The 25584-nt window shown below is 38.8% G+C and overlaps 1 protein-coding gene across 2 annotated transcripts in view; it reads right to left on the reverse strand.

The window, feature by feature from the left end:
- Positions 1-25584, reverse strand: part of LOC124609295 (NAD(P)H pyrophosphatase NUDT13, mitochondrial-like) — a 58236-nt gene that overhangs the window by 17172 nt on the left and 15480 nt on the right. For both annotated transcript variants that reach the window (XM_047140062.1, XM_047140061.1), the window contains one exon: positions 10392-10635. In XM_047140062.1, coding sequence (XP_046996018.1) covers positions 10392-10635 — 244 coding nt within the window. The remainder of the gene's footprint in view (positions 1-10391; positions 10636-25584) is intronic.

Below are 25584 nucleotides of genomic sequence, written 5' to 3' on the forward strand. Positions count from 1 at the left end.
AGGAGCATCATGTGAATTTGTCATACACTATCATCATCCTCAGGCAGAAATATTAATCGTTCTCCCTCCATACCTAAAAAGGCAAAAGAAAAAATGTTGACATCTCCACGCACAAACAAAAGAGTTGTGAGAAAAGTAACAAGACTAGTCGCGTGGGTCTGCCAGACCCCTGAGCCTCAAAGGTCTATTTAGGAATCCTACTATGCAATAAATGCATTACATAATGTTATACTCAGAAGGAAAAATAAATAAAACTTACTGTGACAAGGAAGGTCAGGGGAACCCGCAGACGAAAACTCAACAAAGATAAGTGCACCTAAGACAGCAGGGTGAGAACTACAGTCATGCTGAGCTTTCCGCTTGCACAGGACGAGTGTGGGGAAAGGCCCACCAGACGTCAGGTCACTACCTCCACACCGGCTATTTCCTGTAGAGTATGTCTGGAATTGTCAGACTGTAAGACCCGGGTGACCACCGTGGGGTGAATGAGGAACATGAATACCATAAGTCTCTGCATTTTTTAAAAAGGTCATCAAAACCATTTTCAACTCCAGCTTTTCCTGTTTGACACCCATAGGTAGAGTCTCAATTTGTGTTCTTTAACTTGTCAATAAACAACGTAATGTGCTCCTCTCTCTGACCTCTCACCAATGCCACATTACATTTATTGTAAATAAGTTGGATGCTTGTGATAAACTGTTAAAAGCGAAGGATCGTGATCTGCAAATACTCCATCAGCCAGGTTCGTCACATATTCCTCTCTATGCAAATTAATAATAATATTGTCTAGACATGTATAATCATGAGTAGGAGACATGTTTGTGCTAAGCAGGTTTAAGAATCTTTAGCTACGGTTTTTAATAGTGTTCTAGAGTAATGTTGCTTTGAGTCTCCCATTTCAATAATAAAATTGTTTTAAGTTTAAGAAGTTTTGTAACCATTAACTCAAGACTGTCCAAAAAATACCTTTATATCTCCACTTGGAGACCTATACAGGCTAACAGTTGTTACATTTCTTCAGTTTATCTTGTACAACTAAACTCAGCATTTATTTCTGAACAAAGTGGTGTCACATCTAGTTTTGAAAATTTTAGCCCATTCTTGACATAAATCCCAACACTACAACTTTTCCTCTTTCCCCCACACAGTACGTCAGCTACTACACATCCTTGAGGGACGAAACTGTCAATTTCATTTTCTGTTAGCCAATGTCCTGCCACACATCACATCTACATTCTTAATGCTACAAATATGTTCCAATTCTAATAGTTTATATCTTGTACACCAGATATTCACCTACAGCACCGTAAACATTTGATCACTGTTTTCATTCTCATTCATAATTACATGATATGTCCAAATTATAAGCATTGCGGCTGTCTATGTTGTTACTGCAGAAAAAAAAAGCATCTTCTTCATCACTCTTGATAGAAGTCGTTACTTAAGTTAAATCACTTCTGTCTTTCAATAGTATAATTTGATCAGAGTGTTGCACTGTGTTTGTTTTCATATGTATTACTTCTGCGACCTTACTGCTAACAAACGCCTTTCCCAGTCTTTTGATGTGAAAGCCATGAGTTTGGAATTGTTTCCTTTTGTGCTTATGTCGACGCATGTTGCATTTTTAAAGTCCCTGCATAGATTCTGCATTGCTTTATTCGCTTTTCCCACTTCCTTATTCACACAGGACCAATTGCGTAGGTAACGATGATGTGGTATTGAAAACACGATCACATTCGTATTTCTAAATTGCTGCTGCCTCCATTTAAGGGTAGGTGCAAGCTTTTACCTCATTTTTTGCTACGTCATTAGTACCCACAAGAAAGACCAAAAAATCAATACCATTTAGCCCTGAGATATTTTCGTGCCAAACTGTAGTTGCTGCCTTGAGATGTGCTCCTTGTTTTACCATGCTGTTGATCTCTTGTAATTTGCAATTCAGGGGCTATTCCTTGGCCTTGACTACGAGCGTAATGTCAGTTTCATATGTAGGCCTACTTTTTGCAGGAAGCTTAGCGTTATTTTGTCTGTAGCTACAGGTACCCGTCTTGCCTTGAGTTACATTTTCCATGTTGTTTTTTGTGCCAGCAAGAGATGACAACACCGTAGCAGAACTTCTCAGAGTCGGCAGATGTATAATGTTCACATTCTCGCCATGTTGGCTGTTTTTCTGGGGCGGAATATGCTCCTGTCTCGTCTTGTTAATGCCTCTTCGATCTTGTCACATGGTAATACATTGTTCACAGCCTTTGCACAATCCATATTAGAAAATATTTGTGAGACCGGTTGTCATTCACTAAATTTCCTGATACTACACAGTCTTCAGCGGTTTTCATTTCATGTCTGCTGTTTTTATATGACGTTTTAGCCCACTTTTCGGAGTTGCTTGAATCAACTTGAGGAAGATTTGCCAAGTTTTTGCTTCAACAGCGACTACAAGTTTTTCCTTCTGAAGTTTTGAGATACACATTCTTAACTCACCAATAACTAATTGCAGACTTGAAATATGTTCTTTAAGCTTCGTGATTTTGTCTTTACACTTTGTACACTTTTGCTTTTTCATTGCCCATCCAATTTACAATTTTTCGTGATGACACTTATGTACTTTCACTCTGGCTGCCGTCTTAGACACCAAGTAGTTTGCACATTTCGACATTATGACGACTTGTTACAAAATAACCTAGAAATACACCAGCAACTTCACTTTTCAAATTTATGATATGTTATGACAATGGAGATATTTTTATGCAAAGTATCACTGTGTCCATTGTTGTCCACTGTCAAGTCATTTGATGGCCGCTTCAGTAAGAATGAACCAGGAGAGGGAATTATGCGTGATATTAATCAAACAAATTTTTAATGATGAAAAATCGTAGAGGAGGGGAATATACGAGGGGGGGAGCTTATGCAATAAAATACAGTAATACACTTCACTCCAATCTGATGTATGTTCCACACTGTCTTCACGGTGTTGCAATTCTAACATTCAGTGTAGTTAATGACTGACTGTAGAAAATGTAGCACTACTTGTTATATCAAGCTGCAGCCATGCGTTTAATATATGGCACAGGAGTGTAGTCCCCAGAAAGGTGAATGAATGAACATAAAAAAATTCACACAAGCATCATTCTAATTGGGGAAAACTCATCACAGTGTATAGACACTTCCAATAAACTGGGTCATGCAGCTTCCAGAAAGCTGGCCAACGTTCTCAAGAACGAATTGTGCACACAGTAGAATTTGAGGAGGATGGTGTCGCATTGTACGGGAAGGAGTTACCAATTTGCTTATGAAATGCCTAGGTCAAAGAACAAGGAGCAGTGAGTACGGTATTGAGGAAGACCAATTTACACTCTACCATGAACAAAAAGTGGAATTAATGGTATCAGATGATTTTGAAATAAAAATTAAATTCAGCCTTTGGATTACATTGTAATGTACATATTGAGACTACCAGTCATCATGAGCTTAAGTTTTTGCTATGAAGTGAATTTGTTTATGGCAATTAAAAACTAAATAACCAGTTTTGACCATTAGTACTATATATTCAGACACTCAATTTGGGATTCTCCACTATCAATATAATTTTGATCTTAAAGGTTTACAACACCCTGTAATCTTTAAATATGGATGCCAATAAAAGTTTCACAATCTTTCAAAGCTAACCATTCATCTCCTTCATATTCTAGAATAAATAAAGTGAGGCACAATTGAAGCCACGAGGGCAAATCATTGTTCATGTCTGGATAAATCAATCAGTAAAACCCTGCAGCTGAGAATGTTGTACATGTAAGTTAAAATTATATTTATGTTACAAATCAGATTAATTCTCCCCACATATTAGAAACTCATTTTCAGTATTGATTTGTGTTCAATTACAAAAATTGACTTGTCTTTGGAGGAAACCCACAATCACCTGTTGCAAAATAGATTTTGTTATTCATCTAGATCACACTAATTTTTAAAAATGACCAGTTTTGGTTCAAAATGAGCCATCCCATGATCTGATTGTATCAGTTAACCCTTAAATGCATGAATTTTTTATTTTTTATTGAAAAAATTCCCACTGTTGCGTTAAGGTGTGTTAAATGGCAGAAAAATAGTTTAAAAAATTTATTTCAAAATTTGAGGCTCTTAGATACAAATTAATGGCTTGTAGATGATCAGCTACAAAATGCATTTATCAGTTAACTGACATACCATAGTGACAACTTTATATCAACTAGTGCTTGGGAATTCTGCTAAATTGCAAAAGTGGACATTGTCCATACACACACACACACACAGAGACTTATTCACTGACATTAAGTAAGGAAAAATAATAATAATAATAATAAAATAAAACAAAAATTACATAAGCTTCAGTAGGTTACAAAAGCAACACAAAAATTTATTTAAATGTAGCACAGAATTGATTTAAAAATTTTCATCTTAATTTGGAATGTGCAATAGTCCTATTTCATATGATAATCCTTCAAGCAATATTTATTTTTGTGAAAGCATAATGGTACTACACGCTTTTCACAATAAACCTATGTGAATCCATTACATCCAGGAAATTTACATCTCTGCTTATTTCCAAGGGAGATGGAAAATGATACACTTGGTCCAGTCTTACATCCTTTGGTGAGCAGTTGGTTCTCTACTCTTCTTTGCTTGGATTTGTTGTTCCAATTCATTGCCTGGTCTCCCACATTTTGGTGTTGTGGTCTCAGCATAGCATAAACATACAGCAACATCCATGCACAATTTTCTTAGCTTTATGGTCTTTAGATTCTCTTTAAACTCTGCTACTCTTTTGTACAGAATCCAAGCATTTACTATGTCCATATCTAACAGATGATAGAATATTCTAAGATACCACTTCTGAGATCTCATAAGAATTTTATGTCTGCCCACAATACTGTCTAATAAATCTACACCTCCCATATATTTGTTGTACAGCTTTGTCAATTGAGGACATGGCACTGTTGTTCTTGTTTTCATTTTCCTATTATACCTTCTAACTTCCCCCACAGGTTCCTTTCCAGCAAGAGTAGAAAGAAGCATAACAGTTTTGTTGTCTTTCCAAACAACATTGGAGACTTCAATTCCTTCAACAGTTGCCACACATTCAATACACGTACCTCTTTCCAGTTTTTTCAAATCATCTTTTGGAAGCTTGCAATCTGTCACTTGGTTTCTTCTCACAGTTGCTAAACAATAAATGCCGTGTTTATGTAAGCAAACTAAAAGTGGTAATGGTGTGTAGCAATTGTCACAATAAAGTTTATGGTTTACATTTCTTTACAGTACTCTGCTAAGGTGAACAACAGTATTTACACTGGCTTTTAAATCCTCCTCCCCAGGTAATCTTTCCTTAGGGCAGTTTTCATCACTAGTGAAAATCTCAAAATCATATGTGAATGCTTAGATTTCACTAATTATAAATAGCTTGTACCCATATTTATGTGACTTATTTGGCATATATTGTTAGAGATAACTCCACGCTTTTGTGGAGCACATTTGCTCATTGACAGACACACATTCTTCAATTGGAACTGTTTGGAATCGAGATCTCACCAGTTCAATTATATGCCTCAGTTTCAAAAGTCTATGATCGCCATTTTCTCCTGTAGGCAACATGTTACCGTTGTCACTGAAATGAAGAGTTTGTCTGATGAGTTCAAACTTACCTACTGACATTGTACTGCTAATCAATTTATGACCAATGACAGTATCCCAATAATCTCTTGTGTTGGGCACATGTACAACAGACATACAATACAGATACCAACAAAATTTCTCATGTCATCACAGGATATATCTAGTGGTTTATTGGTAATTTTTCTGAACACTGTACCTGTGCGATTTCTCAATAATTATTTCAAAAAATTCTGATGGGAATATGTGGGTAAAAAAAACTGATAAGGAGTATCTAAGTTCATTATTTCAGCTGGTAACTCTGTGGTTCTGTGAAATTTTGTCTGGCTTTCAGAAATAACTTAATGTTTCTCTTTCCAAACAACATTTCTGCATTTCTTTGGCGCACTCATATGTGTAAATGTGGATTCATTGTTAGTATATGCAGATTCCTGACTATTTCTTTCACTATATGGTGATATTACCAATGCACTATTTCCGGAAGAAGTAGGTAGCGCTGTCCCAGGAGTAGATTGTAATCTTTGTGAAGACTGCATTGTTACCACACTTCATCTTTCATTATTACTGCTGTTGCCAGAATCTTCATATTTGTGCGTAAAGTAAATCGGGTCTTGTGATGAGTCCAGACTATCTTCATTGCATAAAGGGATCTCCAGCCACTCCAAGATATCTTTCTCCTGATCTCTTCTTGTCATGGTCAGGTTGCGTTTTGAAATACAGTGTAGATGCACATTGTAGCTGATTAGCTACAAACAGTATTTCACAATTTTTTACACTTTATATGTTAGAATATAAACATATTATGATTTAAATAGTTTCCACATACTTTACTAATGTCCAAAAAAATTTTTAAACCCTGTAATCGGCGTACAAACATACTTTCTGCACTTCTGTTTTCACAAACGGAACGTGCCATTCAGTAGTGATGCAGCTGTACGAGATATCCATTGTAGCAGCCTTGAGGTAACACTTCAGGTGTCAGTGACACTTTAGGAGTCAACATATGCCCTCTTTTAGTGGACTGAGATCAAATACTACATAATTCCCCACTCTGATTGCTATTAGGACTGTCTTAATATAAATTAGTGGAATCCACAGAGTCCTTGTAAGAGGGGTGGCAATGTGAACTGATATTCAACTCAGAACTTTGGGGAGACAAATACTGAACTTGATAATAGGGCTGAACAAGCTGTGATTATTTCCATTTAGCTCCGACTAAGCAACATATGTAAGTTGCAGAATGTTACAGATTTGGTTTACCTCTCACTTGATCAATGGAACACACAACTAGCTAAGTGTCGCATATCTAAAAGCAATTTCTTTACATAGTTATCAGATGTTAGCTATGTGTGGTTTCAATATGATAATTTGAAGAGCAAGCTTCCTACCAATAGGTGTGCCTCATAAAACAAAAAAAGGAGGGAGAAGGGGGTATGTTGTTGTTGTTGTTGTTGTTGTTGTTGTTGTGGTCTTCAGTCCTGAGCCTGGTTTGATGCAGCTCTCCATGCTACTCTATCCTGTGCAAGCTTCTTCATCTCCCAGTACCTACTGCAACCTACATCCTGCTGAATCTGCTTAGTGCATTCATCTCTTGGTCTCCCTCTATGATTTTTACCCTCCACGCTGCCCTCCAGTACTAAATTGGTGATCCCTTGATGCCTCAGAACATGTCCTACCAAACGATCCCTTCTTCTAGTCAAGTTGTGCCACGAACTTCTCTTCTCCCAAATCCTATACAATACCTCCTCATTAGTTATGTGATCTACCCATCTAATCTTCAGCATTCTTCTGTAGCACCACATTTCGAAAGCTTCTATTCTCTTCTTGTCCAAACTATTTATCGTCCATGTTTCACTTCCATACATGGCTACACTCCATACAAATACTTTCAGAAATGACTACCTGACACTTAAATCTATACTCGATGTTAACAAATTTCTCTTCTTCAGAAACGCTTTCCCTGCCATTGCTAGTCTACATTTTATATTCCCTCTACTTCGACCATCATCAGTTATTTTGCTTCCCAAATAGCAAAACTCCTTTACTACTTTAAGTGTCTCATTTCCTAATCTAATTCTTCAGCATCACCCGACTTAATTCGACTACATACCATTATCCTTATTTGGGTTTTGTTGATGTTCATCTTATATCCTCCTTTCAAGACACAATCCATTCCATTCAACTGCTCTTCCAAGTCCTTTGCTGTCTCTGACAGAATTAGAATGTCATCAGCGAACCTCAAAGTTTTTATTTCTTCTCCATGGATTTTAATACCTACTCTGAATTATTCTTTTGTTTCCTTCACTACTTGCTCAATATACAGATTGAATAACATTGGGGAGAGGCTACAACCCTGTCTCACTCCCTTCCCAACCACTCCTTCCCTTTCATGTCCCTCGCCCTTATAACTGCCATCTGGTTTCTGTACAAATTGTAAATAGCCTTTCGCTCCCTGTATTTTACTCCTGCCACCTTCAGAATTTGAAAGAGAGTATTCCAGCCAACATTGTCAAAAGCTTTCTCTTCGTCTACAAATGCTAGAAAGGTAGGTTTGCCTTTCCATAATCTAGCTTCTAAGATAAGTCGTACGGTCAGTATTGCCTCACGTGTTCCAGTGTTTCTACAGAATCCAAACTGATCTTCCCCAAGGTCGGCTTCCAGTTTTTCCATTCGTCTGTAAAGAATTCGCATTAGTATTTTGCAGCCGTGATTTATTAAACTGATCGGTAATTTTCACATCTGTCAACACCTGCTTTCTTTGGGAATTGTTATATTCTTCTTGAAGTCTGAGGGTATTTCGCCTGTCTCATACAACTTGCTCACCAGATGGTAGAGTTTTGTCAGGACTGGCTCTCCCAAGGCTGTCAGTAGTTCTAATGGAATGTTGTCTACTCCCGGGGCCTTGTCAAACTCTTCACGCAGTATCATATCTCCCTTTTCATCTTCATCTACATCCTCTTCCGTTTCCATAATATTGTCCTCAAGTATATCCCCCTTGTATAGACCCTCTATATACTCCTTCTACCTTTCTGCTTTCCCTTCTTTGCTTAGAACTTGGTTTCCATCTGAGCTCTTGATATTAATACAAATGGTTCTCTTTTCTCCAAAGGTCTCTTTAATTTTCCTGTAGGCAGTATCTATTTTACCCTAGTGAGATAAGCCTCTATATCCTTACATTTGTCCTCTAGCCATCCCTGCTTAACCATTTTGCACTTCTTGTCGGTCTCATTTTTGAGACGTTTGTGTTCCTTTTTGCCTGCTTCATTTACTGCATTTTTATATTTTCTCCTTTCATCAATTAAATTCAATATTTCTTCTGTTACCCAAGGATTTCTACTAACCCTCGTCTTTTTACCTACTTGATCCTCTGCTGCCTTCACTACTTCATCCCTCAAAGTTACCCATTCTTCTTCTACTGTATTTCTTTCCCCCATTCCTGTCAATTGTGTTCTTAGTTTATCCAGGTCCCATCTCCTTACATTCCCACCTTTTTGCAGTTTCTTCAGTTTTAATCTACAGTTCATAACCAATAGATTGTGGTCAGAGTCCACATCTGCCCCTGGAAATGTCTTACAATTTAAAACCTGGTTCCTAAATCTCTGTCTTACCATTATATAATCTATCTGAAACCTGTCAGTATCTCCAGGCTTCTTCCATGTATACAACCTTCTTTCATGATTCTTAAACCAAGTGTTTGCTATGATTAAGCTGTGCTCTGTGCAAAATTCTACCAGGCGGCTTCCTCTTTCATTTCTTATTTCCAATCCGTATTCACCTACTACAATTCCTTCTCTCCCTTTTCCTACTGCCGAATTCCAATCACCCATGACTATTAAATTTTCGTCTCCCTTCGCTATCTGAATAATTTCTTTTATTTCATCATACATTTCTTAAATTTCTTCGTCATCTGCAGAGCTAGTAGGCATATAAACTTGTACTACTGTAGTAGGCGTGGGCTTCGTGTCTATCTTGGCCACAATAATGCATTCACTATGCTGTTTGTAGTAGCTTACACACACTCCTATTTTTTTATTCATTATTAAACCTACTCCTGCATTACCCCTATTTGATTTTGTATTTATAACCCTGTATTCACCTGACCAAAAGTCTTGTTCCTCCTGCCACCAAACTTCACTAATTCCCACTATATCTAACTTTAACCTATCCATTTCCCTTTTTAAATTTTCTAACCTACCTGTTCGTTTAAGGGATCTGACATTCCACACTCCGATCCGTAGAATGCCAGTTTTCTTTCTCCTGATAACGACATCTTTTTGAGTAGTCCCCGCCCGGAGATCCGAATGGGGGACTATTGTACCTCCAGAATATTTTACCCAAGAGGACGCCATCATCATTTAACCATACAATAAAGCTGCATGCCCTCGGGAAAAATTACGGGTGTAGTTTCCCCTTGCTTTTAGCCATTCGCAGTACCACCACAGCAAGGCCATTTTGGTTAGTGTTACAAGGCCAGATCAGTCAATCATCCAGACCATTGCCCCAGCAACTACTGAAAAGGCTGCTGCCCCTCTTCAGGAACCACATGTTTGTCTGGCCTCTCAACAGATACCCCTGTGTTGTGGTTGCACCTACAGTAGGGCTATCTGTATCGCTGAGGCACGCAAGCCTCCCCACCAATGGCAAGGTCCATGGTTCATGTATTAATCCAACTTTACATAATGTGGAGGCACTCATGTAAGAAAAATTCTGATTTATTGCGTATTGCAACTAGAAATAAAACATGATACCTGTTTCAACGAAGCCTGCTATGCACGTATACATTCCAGGTGGGTGTGAATGTTGACGTACTAGTAAAATTTTGCTGTTGTTGTAAGTTCTGACCAAAGTTATTCCAACAGGATTTACTGCTGGATAGTGAGATTTATGGCACGAAACACATTTCTTCTGTGTCCTTGCAGGTGCAGGAATCAGTTCCTGACCACAAGAACTGCAAAAATTAAACTCTTCATTCCATTTTAGGAGAGCTAAAGCCTGCAACAGTTTCACAACCAAACAAAAAATATATGATTGCACAATATAAATCACTTAGTACAATCGGGTTAACTGCTACTTTTAATCTATGCATCTAAGAAAACCTCCATAAATGTTGGTTTCCTTATGTTGAGGTTATCTAAGAAACGCAAGAAAATTTGTAATTATATGCAGCCTGTAATTCTTTTGAATGTTATAGCAAGAACTAGTCCTTTCACTGTTTGTAACATATCTTATCACTATGTCAATAAAATAAAAAAATCATCCTGGCATTTGCCTTATGTGATTTGGAGAAATTAAGGAAACTTAAATCTGGATGGACAGATGAGTTTATGAAACCCACTCCTCAGAAATGTGAACTCTTTGCCTAATTACTCCACCACAATACTTAATGATAATATTTCGGGATAAGTTAACTGCTCGATTGTGCACAAAGGTACCCCGTAATGAAGTAACAATTGGATTTATACAAGTACAACTTGAAGGCATTTTGTAGCAACTAAGAGTATTAATTAAAGTTATTCTCTGATAAAATATTTATTCAGCAATTCATAAGTTTGAGAACAACAGCAGATACAATATTAATAGGAAAAATGTTGCATTCTAATGTAGCAGTTGTCTAGTGTGAAATGAATAGTCACCAATGTTAGCTAAACAATGTCAGTACTGTTGTAGCAGTCTTTTGTTAACACCATTGCCCCCACATGACAAAGGGTAAAAATCAAGAACTGTAGGGCTTTCAAAACATTTAAATAGCTGATACATTATTGACAGAGCATTCCCTATCATCATGCATTACATTACTCATGCAATCCCTACACAAATTCTCAATATGCATTGGATCTTAACACCCCATCCCCCACCCACCCCTTCTACATCTGTCTACCTTGACAGCTCATGGCTCAATGCCTTAACAACACAGTGGTGCTACCTCAGAGTGGGGGGAGGCAGTGACCCATATTATTCACATAACTTGATATCTTTCATCATACTAACTTTAACTGAAATTACTTTGGGTAGTAAGGAAGTGAAATAAATTTGTTTGAAAGCAGGTAAATGTTTTTTTCACTTCTGAAAATCTTCAATATCACACAGAGAAGCTGAATGTAAGTACTCTGTAACTGTTGTACAAATGACACATTCCATATCAAAATATTTATTGTGAATATGGTTTGCTGAATATGTAGCTAATTACAATTACTTAAAAGGCATTTGTTTCCCTATAGGTTATATTTCAAAACTTCCTTGCTTTGATATTGCATTATTTAGATATTAAAACACATTTCTTATTTTTATGCCCCCAATAGCTCTGATAAATGTGTTGGGACCTTCGGAATTTGTGTGAAAACAGTTCAAAGTTATTGACATACACTGTTTTCATTCCACACAATCTTAGTGAGTCTTTTCTGCTATCTCAGCCAAAGCAACTGAGCAAGTGTATTTGAAAGGGAGACTATATTCATTTCAGTCCACTATCATCACCATTAGCTTGCCTTTATCCTGATGTGTGTCTCCACATATGCACATGCCATACTCCATCCCATTAATGCAAGCACTATTAAATGATCCTTTATCCTATATATCCTGTGATTCACTCTGTTTTCTTCCATGCACATTTGCTTCACTTGATTTTGATTTATTAGCTATATTTTCTGAGGATCATAAAAGCAATGATTACGGTACTATCCTTAAGTAAAATAAAAACTCTAAAATGTGGTTCATCATTAACTCCATATAGCATCTTATACAGTACACACTAGCTATTTACAGTCACTTTTATTGCGTGAGGAAACCCACAGAATTTTTCCCAAAGAACATTGAAAGTTGTGAATCTTAGTTTAATGAAAGACAGACTGGAGTTTGGAGAGCTAAACTTGTGATTGAAGCAGTCTGTATTAGAGCAAGAAGGAAGCTTCTTTGCCTTGCCTTTGCCTTGATATCAACAAAATTTGATTTTTGTTACTTTTGTATCTGCACAGGCAAGACAACACCGCAAAATCATTACTGTTTGAATAAATGTATCTGCACTAGCTGACAGTGGCTTGACTATAAAGACGAGGAGCTAAACCTTGGAAGAGGGAATGAAACTCGACATGTGAGTCAATCTTCAGAGGAACATAAAGAGTCCAAACACTGCATAGAAATGAGTAAATACCAGTGTGGGTGATTGAACAACTCAGTACGTGGAAACAGAAACAGGTGAACGCCAGGTCTGAAGTAGAAGAAGTCAGCATAAAAACTAATTGGCGCAGCCTATCATTGCTGTCAGTAAACACCAGGGACAGTCATTCAGCCCATAAAATGCTTCACACGCATCATCCATGAGAGCATGCTTCACTAGTCTGCCATGGGATCCACCCAGCTCATACGCATCTATATCAACATCCCCTGGTGGAGATATTAAATCCCTCCCCCCTGAAAAGGCCATTTAGGGCACAAATGTTCAAATCTGTGCTATGACCTCCATCACAGAAGTGCAGATCTATGCCTGAAGTAGGCAATGCCAAAGCAGCTGATGCCTCCAGTGTGGTAGAAGATTGTGGAGGCTGGTATAATGGCTAGTTTGCCTGCATTAGCTGGGGCAAGGACTCATCCATGACTGAGTGGGGAAAGGACGGCACCAGTTCCAATTACATGGGCTTCACAGCAGAGGTTCCAGAAGCAATTGTGGGCAGCATCCTACTCCACATGTGAATGTAAGACAGTGGGGCCAGCAGCAAGTGAACATGCTGCCACAATTGGGAACATCCTACCAGAAAAATGCCTCAACCATCCCTGCCACGTGGCAGACACAGAGAAAACAGTTTTGCAGGTCCAACAGATTGGGGGTGCAACTGACTGGAATGACAGATCAGCTGCTTGTGACTGGCATCCACTACAAACAAATGCCAGCCTTTGTGGACCACCACTACCACATCCAGCAACCACACCTGCTGCTGGACCAAACAGCAGCCCCATGATGAAAGTGGGGTGGGCTTCAATGGCCTGAGGCATGCAACTTAGGTGTACAAATCTGAAAGACTCATAGCTGACAATCCAGCAAATGCTCTGCCAGACTGCACCTGTCAACCAGTATTGCTCGGTATGTGGTGAAAAAACTAAACAGTGTACTGTCGTGGGACGAAGCAGACACAGACTTCTTCATTTTGGTGTTGAAAGTTTGTATGCACTGTTCCAACCAGAACTTAGAAGTCAGATGAAACAGGACGGCTGTCATATGTTGGCTACTGTTGCAAATACTAAAAACTTCAAACTCCCTTGAGACAAATTTCTGGCCATTATCAGATACAAGGGTCTGGGGGATTGGAACCCTCGACAGCAGCTGTCGGACATTGTGGAAGACAGTTTGGCAATGTAAGGGAAATTGGGCAATGACAACACATCCACTGCCAACAACCACATGGTTTCCAAAAGGGGGTCTGCAAATGTGGCACGTACCCTGTCTAAGGGTGCTCTGGGCTGGCCAAGGGAAGAACTGATGCAGTGGTGCCGCCTGGTTCTGTGCACAGACTGTACAAGCCCACACAAGATTTTCAATATTGTGACTGATTGGTGGCCAACAGATGTGACATCATGCCAAAGCCTTCACATGAAACAGCAGCAGCAGGTAGAGTGCAGGAGGATGCAATGCCAGAGGGACAACCCTCTCCTTGAGGAGAAAAAACATACACCACACTGACTTATCTTCCGAAGGAACACACTAAGACCATCCTGCCTAGACTGCTGAAATGATTTTAAGAGTAGCATGTAGGTGGCCATGTGGTCACAACTTCCCCTGCCACTGAAGGAAAATCAAGCAGCGTTTGCTGCAAGATATCATTTGAAGCACTCCTAATTATTATGGCATCATTTGTTATTAACCAAAATAGCAGCCTAGCGTTAATTTTGATGTAACCATGACCTAAGTGCTCATCAGATTCAGCTGCTTCGAGAGTCTTTTATAATCAGTGCGGCAGCTCAACAATGTTCACAAACAATGATAAAGGTTTTGCAATAACCAATGCCAAAATGTTTTACGTTGTTTGACTGATATATTCTGTTCAGAAACAGTTTTGAGGCAGACACTATTTTTGTCTCACACTTCTAGTTATGGTTAATCTCATCAAAGGTCAGTATTTTTGGTATTGCATTACACACTGTAACAATGTTAAACACACACAAGCCTCACTGCAATTCAATGGGAGACTGGCATGGTCGACACAAAAAACAAATATACAGCACACTAAACCTTTATAAAACAATTGTCAGGAATATCATATGTCATGAATCTGTAGTGTTTTACTGAGGATCAACCCATGGCAGTGGGTTCACACATCCGGTTTGACACACAGCTCAAGCCTCTGTCCGGACTCGACAGACTCCGAAGCTGAACTCTTGACACTTCACTCAATTAGAACTAGCAATGCTTGACACTCAATTTTGCTTACTATCAACCTGTGTGAGACAAAAAATGCATTTATCATTGGGTAAGGGATTGCGGACATCTTACATCCCTGCCCTAAGAGGCTTCTTTGCAGCCGCAGGCGAAAAAAAAAACTTTTTACAAATTACACACACACACACACACACACACACACACACACAGATACATATGTATGTATCTATCTATCTATTCCTTTGGTGTGCCGTCCTTTCAGCACAGATTTGCTGTCAGTTCTATCATCACTATTTCACTTAGCCTATTTCAGCTAATCCCTTTGGTGTGCCATCCTTTCAGCAGGGCTTTTGCTGTCCATACTATCATCACTATTTCACCTCATCTCCAGTGCCACATGTGAAAGGTACAGAGAAAATATCTCATACTAATGGCTACTCTATTCCTATATTTAACAAAATACTAACATGAAACATATCTGGTGAAACAATTTCAACACAACAAATTGTACAAGTAATTGACAACACTTTGATTTATATTAAGTTCTGCAGATATAAATCTCCAACTAATGTGGTTGTTCGGAAGTTAAGTTTCAGAAGGAATGGGTACTCATTCTGCCATAGATTAAACTTCTGTATTTTAACAGTTGTTATTAATATTGCAAATAAGATAGTACATACATCTTATTATGTTGACATATAGTTCAAAATTTGAAACATCAGTACACAATACACCTTATACTGTGCCAGCATTTTTTTACCCCAATTCAAAAGTGTGAATCACCAACCTCAACAGCTGATTAGATCATCAAATCATCATCCCTTTGCTCTTAATAAGTAATCCTCTATTTATCACCACCATACTTTTCTCATCGTCACTTACAATACATACAAATATAAACAGGACAACTTGTTTGAAAATAAATATAATGTTCAATCATTAGCTCTTAAAATATTTCAACTTTCATACACCTCTCAACTCACATAAATCTCCATTACATAGACCTCTTGACTCAATATCATCGTCTCTCCAAAAAAATATGCCCTCAACATCTATTAATCCTCCATAATCGCCTCAATAAACACACAAAAATGCCTCCATGCTCCGTAAATTCTCTACACATCACTACATTCATCATATAAATCATCTCTACACTTCATATTATTCATATAAGTAAGTAGCTCCTCATATGGATATCATTTTACATATCTTCCCTATTTACATTGTTGATAAATTCCACCGCAGGCAAAATTCCACACAGCAAATAATTGAACTCGTAAAACCAAAAGAGGATGTTGAGCACTAACAAACTCCAAGAAGTGGCATTCAATGGCAACTGCAGGTATTTGTTGCACAAGCTGATGTGTGAAAAATATTGGCCCCCTGATAACTTTACCAACAAGTCCTCCAGCCATGGAACAGGCTATGAGTCCATGAAATATCATGTGTTGACCATCTGTTTACAGTTGCCACAGAGGCGCAAGGCACTGTCTCGCTTCTGAATCACTGTCCAAGGAGTGGCTCACTGACTCGACAAAATAGGGGAAATGATGCCGAGGCCCTTCAAACGCTGCAATTCCATCTTTACTTTGTCATGCATGGCGAAGGAAATGGGCCAGGGGTGACCAAATTTAGGTATCACTGATGGATTAGGGGAGATGTGTGCTTTGAAGTTTTCTGCCTGACTCAAAGTATCCCCAAACAGCTGGTCATATGATCATAGTAAAAAGTCCATGTCTTGAAAGGGTACTGACGAAGACCCTAAACGTACTTTGTGCACTATCTGGAAGCCAAAAATGGTTTGTGCCAGCAGTGAATTAAGCACTAACAACATAATTTGCCGTTCCACATAATTTACAGAAATGGAGCTCACCCCCTCAAAGCAATACACTGTTTACTATAAGACAGAACTTGGCGTAGAACTTGATGTAATTCAGCACAAGAATCTGTACATGTCTAAGTTAATTAACCCTACTATTGCTCCCATAACAACTTGAAACTCAATCAATCACCCATCAGTGTTAGCAGAATACACTAGGGTGCTGCTCTTGGGGCATCGGAAACAGCCTCCAAGTTCAGAGAAAACTCTGGGGACTCCGATGCCCAGCCTGTGGTTCGCCACTGTTGCAAATTTATGCCAAATGGCCTACTTTTCAACATACCCCACACATGGTGCCTACATACGGGCAGTTCTGTCAAATATGCACCACACGACAATTAGGGCAGCACCACCAACTTTTCCACCGAGTGGAAATAGATGCAGAAGGGGAACAATGCTGAGAATCCAGAAATGTCATGGGCAACTACTATTACTCTTTGACTTATTTGTACCCATTGCGTTCTCAGTGAGTGAAGGCAGAGAGTGTCATAATGTCAACGCACTTGAGTCATCAAAGGTCGCTTCATTCTGCGGCTCAGCGGAAGGGATGGTTGCCTGGCCAAGCCTACAGACACCAGGGACTATTTACCACACGTATCTAACTTCCCTACCGGCCAATTGTTGGAAAGTAGACCAAAGGCACTGCCATGTGTTCAACTTTAGCTAAGAAAGGGTTACACAAGGTAAATGCCTTAGTTTGGACCCTGCTGTTGCATGCTAACCAGACAATCATGTCTGTAGTTAGTGATTCTGCTTATGAGGTAGCAGACTGGGGCACTCAAACCGACACTTGAATGAGAGACCTTACAGGTTGGTGATCCATGACATGTAACGATTGCGCAAAATGTTTGTGGTGCTGATTAAATTGGAACCCTGCTATCATCATATAGATTTGATATCCAAAATACTGTGTAGGCAGCTGACAGCATTCCTCAAAGGTAAGCTTCTCAGGCTTGGCAGAGGGCTTCAAATTTTTCATGATTTCACGTGACTCTGCACTGCTGGACAGTGACAAGGCAGCTTTATCAGCTGGATTGGCGACTGGTCTTACCTGGGACTGCAGCAAGAACTGGTGCAGATAATTCTCCCACCTCCTGCAGACTTGTCAAAGCCGGCAAACAGCATCAGGGGACAAAGCTTCTCTGCAGGCGCCTGGCTCACCACCAGTGCAGCATGATAGCAGAGCAATTCTACGTTCTACTGAACAGTTCCTGCTTCTGCTCCTGCTGCAGCTTTTGTTGCTGCACCTGTAGGTGCAACCACTTCTATTGACATTGCAAAAATGCCGAGTCCATGGTGGCCACAAATTAAAACTACAAAATAAAAGTGTCACATGTAAGAACGTCTTACATTGCCACATTTGTATTTTCACAGGCACTAAAACTCCACAAAACCGTCACTGTCAGCACAAATGTAACTACACTAGCTGATCATGGCTCAAGTACAAGAAGCTGAACCCTGGAAGAGGGAATGAAACTCAATGTGCAAGGCAGTCTATTGGGGAGCAGAGTGTATGAACAAAGTAAAAAACTAAATGTGACCAATGCAAGTGACTGAACAACTAAGCACACAGAAACAGACAGCACAAGGTGAAGACCAGGTATGACATAGTTGAAATCACAGTTTGGTTTGCAGAATAGTTCTCTTTTTGCAGTTTTTAGACTAGTCATATGTGTGCTTTTTCTTCAACTCGATAAGCTGTTATAACATGCCATCATAAAAAATTGCCAATAGAAATTCATTCAGTTCAGTAAAGTTTTTTTTAAGGAGTTTTCTCCTTCGTTTTAAACAGTTAAAAAAAGGGGAGGGGGAGCAATTCAGTGCCAATGTGGCGCTATGTTCTTGGAGAAAGTGTGAAGGATATTCCAAAACTGTATCATAGATTGAGAAAATACACAATACTGTATCGGACAGAAGGCAATTAAAGGTATGTGAAATACCTGACACAACAGGCATTTCCGTAGAAAGTGTACAACATTTTGCATGAGAAATAATTATGAGAAAATGTTCATCTACATCTACACCTACACCTACGTGATTACTCTGCAGTTCAAAATTATGTACCTGGTAGAGGTTTCACTTAACCACTTTAAAGCTATTTCTCTTCTATTCCACTCTCGAACCGCACATGAGAAAAGCAAACACTTAAATCTTTCTGTGGAAGCTCTGATTTCTCTTAGTTTATTATAATAATCATTCGTCCCTATGTAGGTGACAGCCAAGAAAATATTTTCACACTGAGGAGAAAGTAGGTGATTAAAATTTCACAAGAAGATCCTGTTGCAACAAAAAACGCCTTAGTGGCTAACGCAGCTGCCTAGTAAGCTGGAGACCCAATTTCGATTCCCATCCTTGGTACAGATTTTCACTTGCTGATTCAGCATATATACATAAAAAATGCCTTTGTTTTAACGATCGCCACTCCAATTCATGTATCATATTTGAGGCACTATCTCCCCTATTGTGCAGTAGTGCAAAACGAGATGTCCTTCTTTGAACTTTTTTTATGTCCTCTACCGATCCTGTCTGATGTGGATCTCATATCACACAGCAATATTCCAGAACAGGACATATAAGTGTAGTGTAGGTGGTCTAATAGACCTGTTGCATTTTCTCAGTGTTCTGCCAATAAATCATAGTTCAAATGGCTCTAAGCATTATGAGACTTAACATCTGAGGACATCAGTCCCCTAGACTTAGAACTACTTAAACCTAACTAACCTAAGGACATCATACACATCCATGCCCGAGGTAGGATTCGAAACTGCGACCGTAGCAGCAGCGTGATTCTAGACTGAAGTGCCCAGAACCGCTTGGCCACAACGGCCAGCTAAATCATAGTCTTTGGTTTGCTTTACCCACAGTGTTTTCTATATGATTGTTCCAACTTAATTTATTTGTGATTGCAATCCCTAAGTAGTTGAATTTACAGCCTTTACATTTGTGTGATTTATTGTGTAACCAAAATTTAGCAGATACCTTTTGGTACTCATGTGGATGACTTCACACTTTTCATTATGTATAATCAGTTACTACTTTTTGTGCCATACAGGTATCTTGTCTGAATCATTCTGCAATTTGTTTTTATCATCTGTTGACTTTACAAGACAGTAAATGACAGCATCATCTGCAAACAATTTTAGAGTGCTACTCAGATTGTCTCCTAAATCATTTATGTAGATGAGGAACAACAGAGGGCTCATAATACTTCCTTGGGGAATGCCCACTATTACTTCTGTTTCACTCATTGACTTTCCATCAGTTATTAAAAACTGTGATCTTTCTACCAGGAAATAATGAATCCAGTCTCACAACTGAGATGCTAGTCTATAGAACAATATTTTCTGAATCTGTGTTGGCTGTCTGTCAATAAATAGTTTTCTTCAAGATAACTCATCATGTTTGAACACAGTACATGTTCCAAAATCGTACTGCAAATCGACATTAGCAATATGGTTTTTTTAGTGGATTACTCCTATTTCCTTTCTTGGTTATTGGTGTACTTGTGCAACTTTCCATTCCTTAGGTACAGATCTTTCAATGAGCAATCGGTTGTATACGATTTGAAATATATAGCTATCGTATCAGCATAGTTTGAGAGGAACCTGACTGGTAAACAATCAAGACCAGAGGCCTTGCCTTTATTAAGTGATTTAAGGTACTTTGCTACATCGAGCAGTGTCTACTGCTGGCAGCTGCTCTTGGTTTGAATTCTGGAATATTTACTTAATCCCCTTTGGTGAAAGAATTTCAGAAAACCGTGATTAGTAACTTTGTTTTAGTGGCATTTTCATCAATAATGTCACCATTGTTATCACACAGTGAATGTATTGATTTTGTGTTTCTGCTGGTGTACTTAACATAAAACCAGAATCTCTTTGGATTATCTGCCTGATTTCGAGAGAAAGTTTCATTATGAAAAGTATTAAAAGCATCTCGCATTGAAGTTCATGCTACATTTTGAGCTTCAGTAAAACTTTGCCAATCTTGAGAATTTTGTGTTCCTTTAAATTTGGCATGCTTTTTTTAAATTTTATGTAGCTTCTGCAACAAGCGTTCTGACCTGTTTAGCATACCATCTCCTATGCTCTCAGTACCACCTCTTATTACTTGGTAAATGTCTCTCAATAGCCACTGACACTATTTCTTGAATTTAAACCACTTCTCGTCTGTGCTTACATATTTTCATTGGAAAGAGTGGAAATGGTCTCTTAGGAAGGCCTCTAACAAATTTTTAGTGGCTTTTTAAACAGGTGTATTTTGCATTTATTTTTGGTGGGTTTGGATGTTAGTTTCCAGTCTCATTACAACAACCTTGTGATCACTAATCCCTCTATCTGTTATAACGCTCCCTTTTTGCTCAGGATTATTTGTTGCTAAGAGGTTAAGTATGTTTTCGCAACTATTTACACTTACAGTGGGCTCCTGATCTAATTGTTCAAAATAATTCTCTGAGAGCACATTCAGAATGATTTCGGACAACTTTTATGCCTACCTCCAACTTAAAACATATATTTTTTCCAACGCATCGAAGGCTGGTTGAAGTCACCACTAACTATAACTGTATGAGTGCGGTTGTTTTTTGTTGTTGTGGTCTTCAAGTTCTGAGACTGGTTTGATGCAGCTCTCCATGCTACTCTATCCTGTGCAAGCTTCTTCATCTCCCAGTACCTACTGCAACCTACACCCTTCTGAATCTGCTTAGTGTATTCATCTCTTGGTCTCCCTCTATGATTTTTACCCTCCATGCTGCTGCCCTCCAATACTAAATTGGTGATCCCTTGATGCCTCGGAACATGTCCTACCAACCGATCCCTTCATGTAGTCAAGTTGTGCCACAAACTCCTCTTCTCCCCAATTCTATTCAATACCTCCTCATTAGTTATGTGATCTACCCATCTAATCTTCAGCATTCTTCTGTAGAACCACATTTAAAAACTTCTATTCTCTTCTTGTCCAAACTATTTATCATCCATGTTTCACTTCCATACATGGCCAAACTTCATACAAATACTTTCAGAAACGACTTCCTGACACTTAAATCTATACTCGATGTTAACAAATTTCTCTTCTTCAGAAATGCTTTCCTTGCCATTGCCAGTCTACATTTTATATCCTCTCTTCTTCAACCATCATCAGTTATTTTGCTCCCCAAACAGAGACACTCTACTACTTTAAGCGCATCACCCGACTTAATTCGACTACATTCCATTATCCTCATTTTGCTTTTGTTGATTTCATCTTCTATCCTACTTTCAAGACACTGTCCATTCCGTCCAACTGCTCTTCCAAGTCCTTTGCTGTCTCTGACAGAATTAAAATGTCATCGGCAAACCTCAAAGTTTTTATTTCTTCTCCATGGATTTTAATACCTACTCCGAATTTTTCTTTTGTTTCCTTTACGGTTTGCTCAATATACAGATTGAATAACATCGGGGATAGGCTACAATCCTGTCTCACTCCTCTCCCAACCACTAGATTAGATTGGATTAGTACTTGTTCCATAGATCATGAATACGACACTTCGTAATGATGTGGAATGTGTCAGGTTAATAAAAGCTGTCTGTACAAGATTAATAACAACGTGCAGTATACAAATTTTGAAAGTGATTACACAAAAACTACTATCCTTTATTTAGATTCTTATAGGTGGTGAATGTACATGTTCAGTAAGAGACATAGAACAGCTTTCCCACGGCAGGCAGTGACAGATGCATGTGTGTCTCCCGGGTAGGCCGCTAGATGTCAGCCCCCAAAGTTACATAGATTAGATTAGTACTTGTTCCATACATCATGAATACGACACTTCATAATGATGTGGAATGTGTCAGGTTAATAAAAGGTGTCTATACAAGATATTACATGACAATTAATATATATATATATTTATTTATTTATTTATTTTTTTTTGGGGGGGGGGGGGGGGTTGGGGAAATTACCCACTTACTATATCCAAAAATTCATCTAATGAGTAGAAGGAGTTGACATTAAGAAATTCTTTTAATTTCCTTTTAAATGCTATATGGCTATCTGTCAGACTTTTTATGCTATTAGGTAAGTGACCAAAGACTTTTGTGGCAGCATAATTTATCCCCTTCTGAGCCAAAGTTAGATCTAACCTTGAGTAGTGAAGATCATCCTTTCTCCTAATGTTGTAGCCATGTACACTGCTATTAGTTTTGAATTCATTCAGATTGTTAACAACAAATTTCATAAGTGTGTATATATATATATATATATATATAGTGAGGCTACAGTGAAGATTTCTAGCTCTTTAAATAAGTGTCTGCAGGATGATCTTGGATGAGATCCAGCAATTATTCTGATTACACGCTTTTGTGCAATGAACACTATTTTACTCAATGATGAGTTACCCCAGAATATGATGCCATACGAAAGCAGAGAATGAAAATAGGCATGGTAAGCTAATTTACTCTGATGTATATTGCCAAAATTTGCAATGACCCTAATAGCATAAGTAGTTGAGCTCAAACATTTCAGCAGATTCTCAGTGGTTTTTTTTCCAGTTCAACCCCTCATCAATGCATACACCTAGAAATTTTGAATATTCTACCTTAGCTACCGATTTCTGATCGAAGTCTATATTTATTAATGGTGTCATTCCATTTACTGTGTGGAACTGTATATATTGTGTTTTGTCAATGTTTAATGAGAGCCCATTCACAGAGAACCACTTAATTATTTTCTGAAAAACGTCATTTACAATTTCGCCAGTTAATTCTTGTCTGTTGGGTGTGATAGCTATACTTGTATCATCGGCAAAAAGTACCAGCTTTGCATCTTCGTGAATATAGAATGGCAAGTCATTAATATATATTAAGAACAGCAGAGGACCCAAGACCGAACCTTGCGGCACCCCATTCTTGATTGTTCCCCAGTTTGAGAAATCACCAGTTTTTTGCATATTATATGAACTGTTTATTTCAACTTTCTGCACCCTTCCAGTTAGGTATGATTTAAACCATTTGAGCACCGTCCCATTCATACCACAGTACTTGCGATTATCTAGAAGTATTCCATTATTTACACAATCAAAAGCCTTTGATAGATCACAAAAAATTCCAACGGGTGACTTCTGGTTACTCAGAGCATTTAATATTTCATTAGTGAAAGTATATATAGCGTTTTCTGTTGAAATGTCCTCCAGAAAGCTGCTCAGGTACTGCAGGATTTCTGCAAGATTTTTAAATCACATACCCAGATCACTAGTGTCATTATCTAACTATAGAATAATTTAGGTGTAAAGAACATCATGTAAAGAACAGTTTTTGCAAAGTGCTTCATATATACATATGGGACTCCTGGAGTTGGGCTGGGTGGTTTGTTTACTGGCTGAAGGGAGGAGAAGGGTTTTTTGAAGGACTGAACAGTGAGGTCATCAGTCCCTTGTTCAAGGGGTAGTCCATCTGGAGTTAGTGACATCAGCCAGAAATTTGGTCAGATTGTGATAGTATGTAGTAGTAGTAGAACTGGTACACAAAAAGCAATGTTGCTGCCAAAGGTGAGAAATAATTAAAATAGGGGTAAAAGTAACTTCCTGACACATTAAAACTGTGTGCCAGACTGGGTCTTGAGCTTGGGACCTCTGCCTTTCTTTTGCAAGTGCTCTACTGCCTGAGCTATCTAAGCACAACTCACGACATGCCCTCACAACTTTACTCCCACCAGTACCTCATCTCCTACCTCCCAAACTTTACAGGTATTGTCCTGCATACCTGTTGGGGTTAGCATTCCTGGAAGAAAGGATATTTCTGTGATGTGGCTGAGCCACAGCCTGGGGGATTGTTTCCAGAATGAATTTTCAGTTCGCAGCTAAGCCAAGTCTTCGAAATATCCTTTCTTTCAGGAATACTAGCTCCACAAGGTATGTAGGAGAACTTCAGTGGAGCCTGGAAGGTAACAGACAGGGTAATAATGGAAGTACAACTGTGAGGGAAAATTATGAGTCAAGCTTGGATAGATCATTTGGTAGAACATTTGCCTGCAAAAGGCATAGGTTCCAGGTCAGAGCTCCATTCCAGGACACAGTTTTAATCTGCCAGGAAGTTTCAAATCAGTGCACACTCCACTACAGCGTGAAAATTCATTCTGCAGAGGTAAAAAAATATATGGGTCAGGCCAGCCTGCAGGTCAGAGAGCAGGTGAGGACTTCCACAGATGTCTTCTGTGGCAAGAGGTATCTCGCTCATGTCTGACATACACCAACCCAATGAGGGGTAAGATAGGAAGAGAATAAACAATTCCTTCCAGAAAGGAGATCTGCAACAGTAAAAGCAAAGGAGCTAAAAATGTAATGAACATCTGTAGGACTGATAACAGTAAAATAAGATAGAGAAATAAGCAGGTCAGTTGGTGGGCAGGCACATTCAAGTGTCCTCAGAAGTTCAGCAGGTGGCAGAGAGCGTGTCATCCACAACTTTCCCACCCCTAATCTGTTACGGTCAAAGTGTTAAAGATGGGAATAAAACTCACACTCTGCAAGAAAGCATAAAAACCTGCTCTTTCATCATCAACTAGTGTCAAGGATAAGGTAGCCTTAAGGTCTTGCCTCCATCGGAGAACTATATGAAGGATCACTCCTAAAAAGTAAAATACGGTGCAGTAGAGAAAAGGTCTAACTGAACCTAAAAGTGATGACGACAGAGTAAAAGTGGGTCTGGTGGAGGAGTAGAGT

The sequence above is a fragment of the Schistocerca americana genome, chromosome 1 (assembly GCF_021461395.2).
Source record: "Schistocerca americana isolate TAMUIC-IGC-003095 chromosome 1, iqSchAmer2.1, whole genome shotgun sequence".
In the NCBI taxonomy this organism is placed as follows: Eukaryota; Metazoa; Arthropoda; class Insecta; order Orthoptera; family Acrididae; genus Schistocerca; species Schistocerca americana.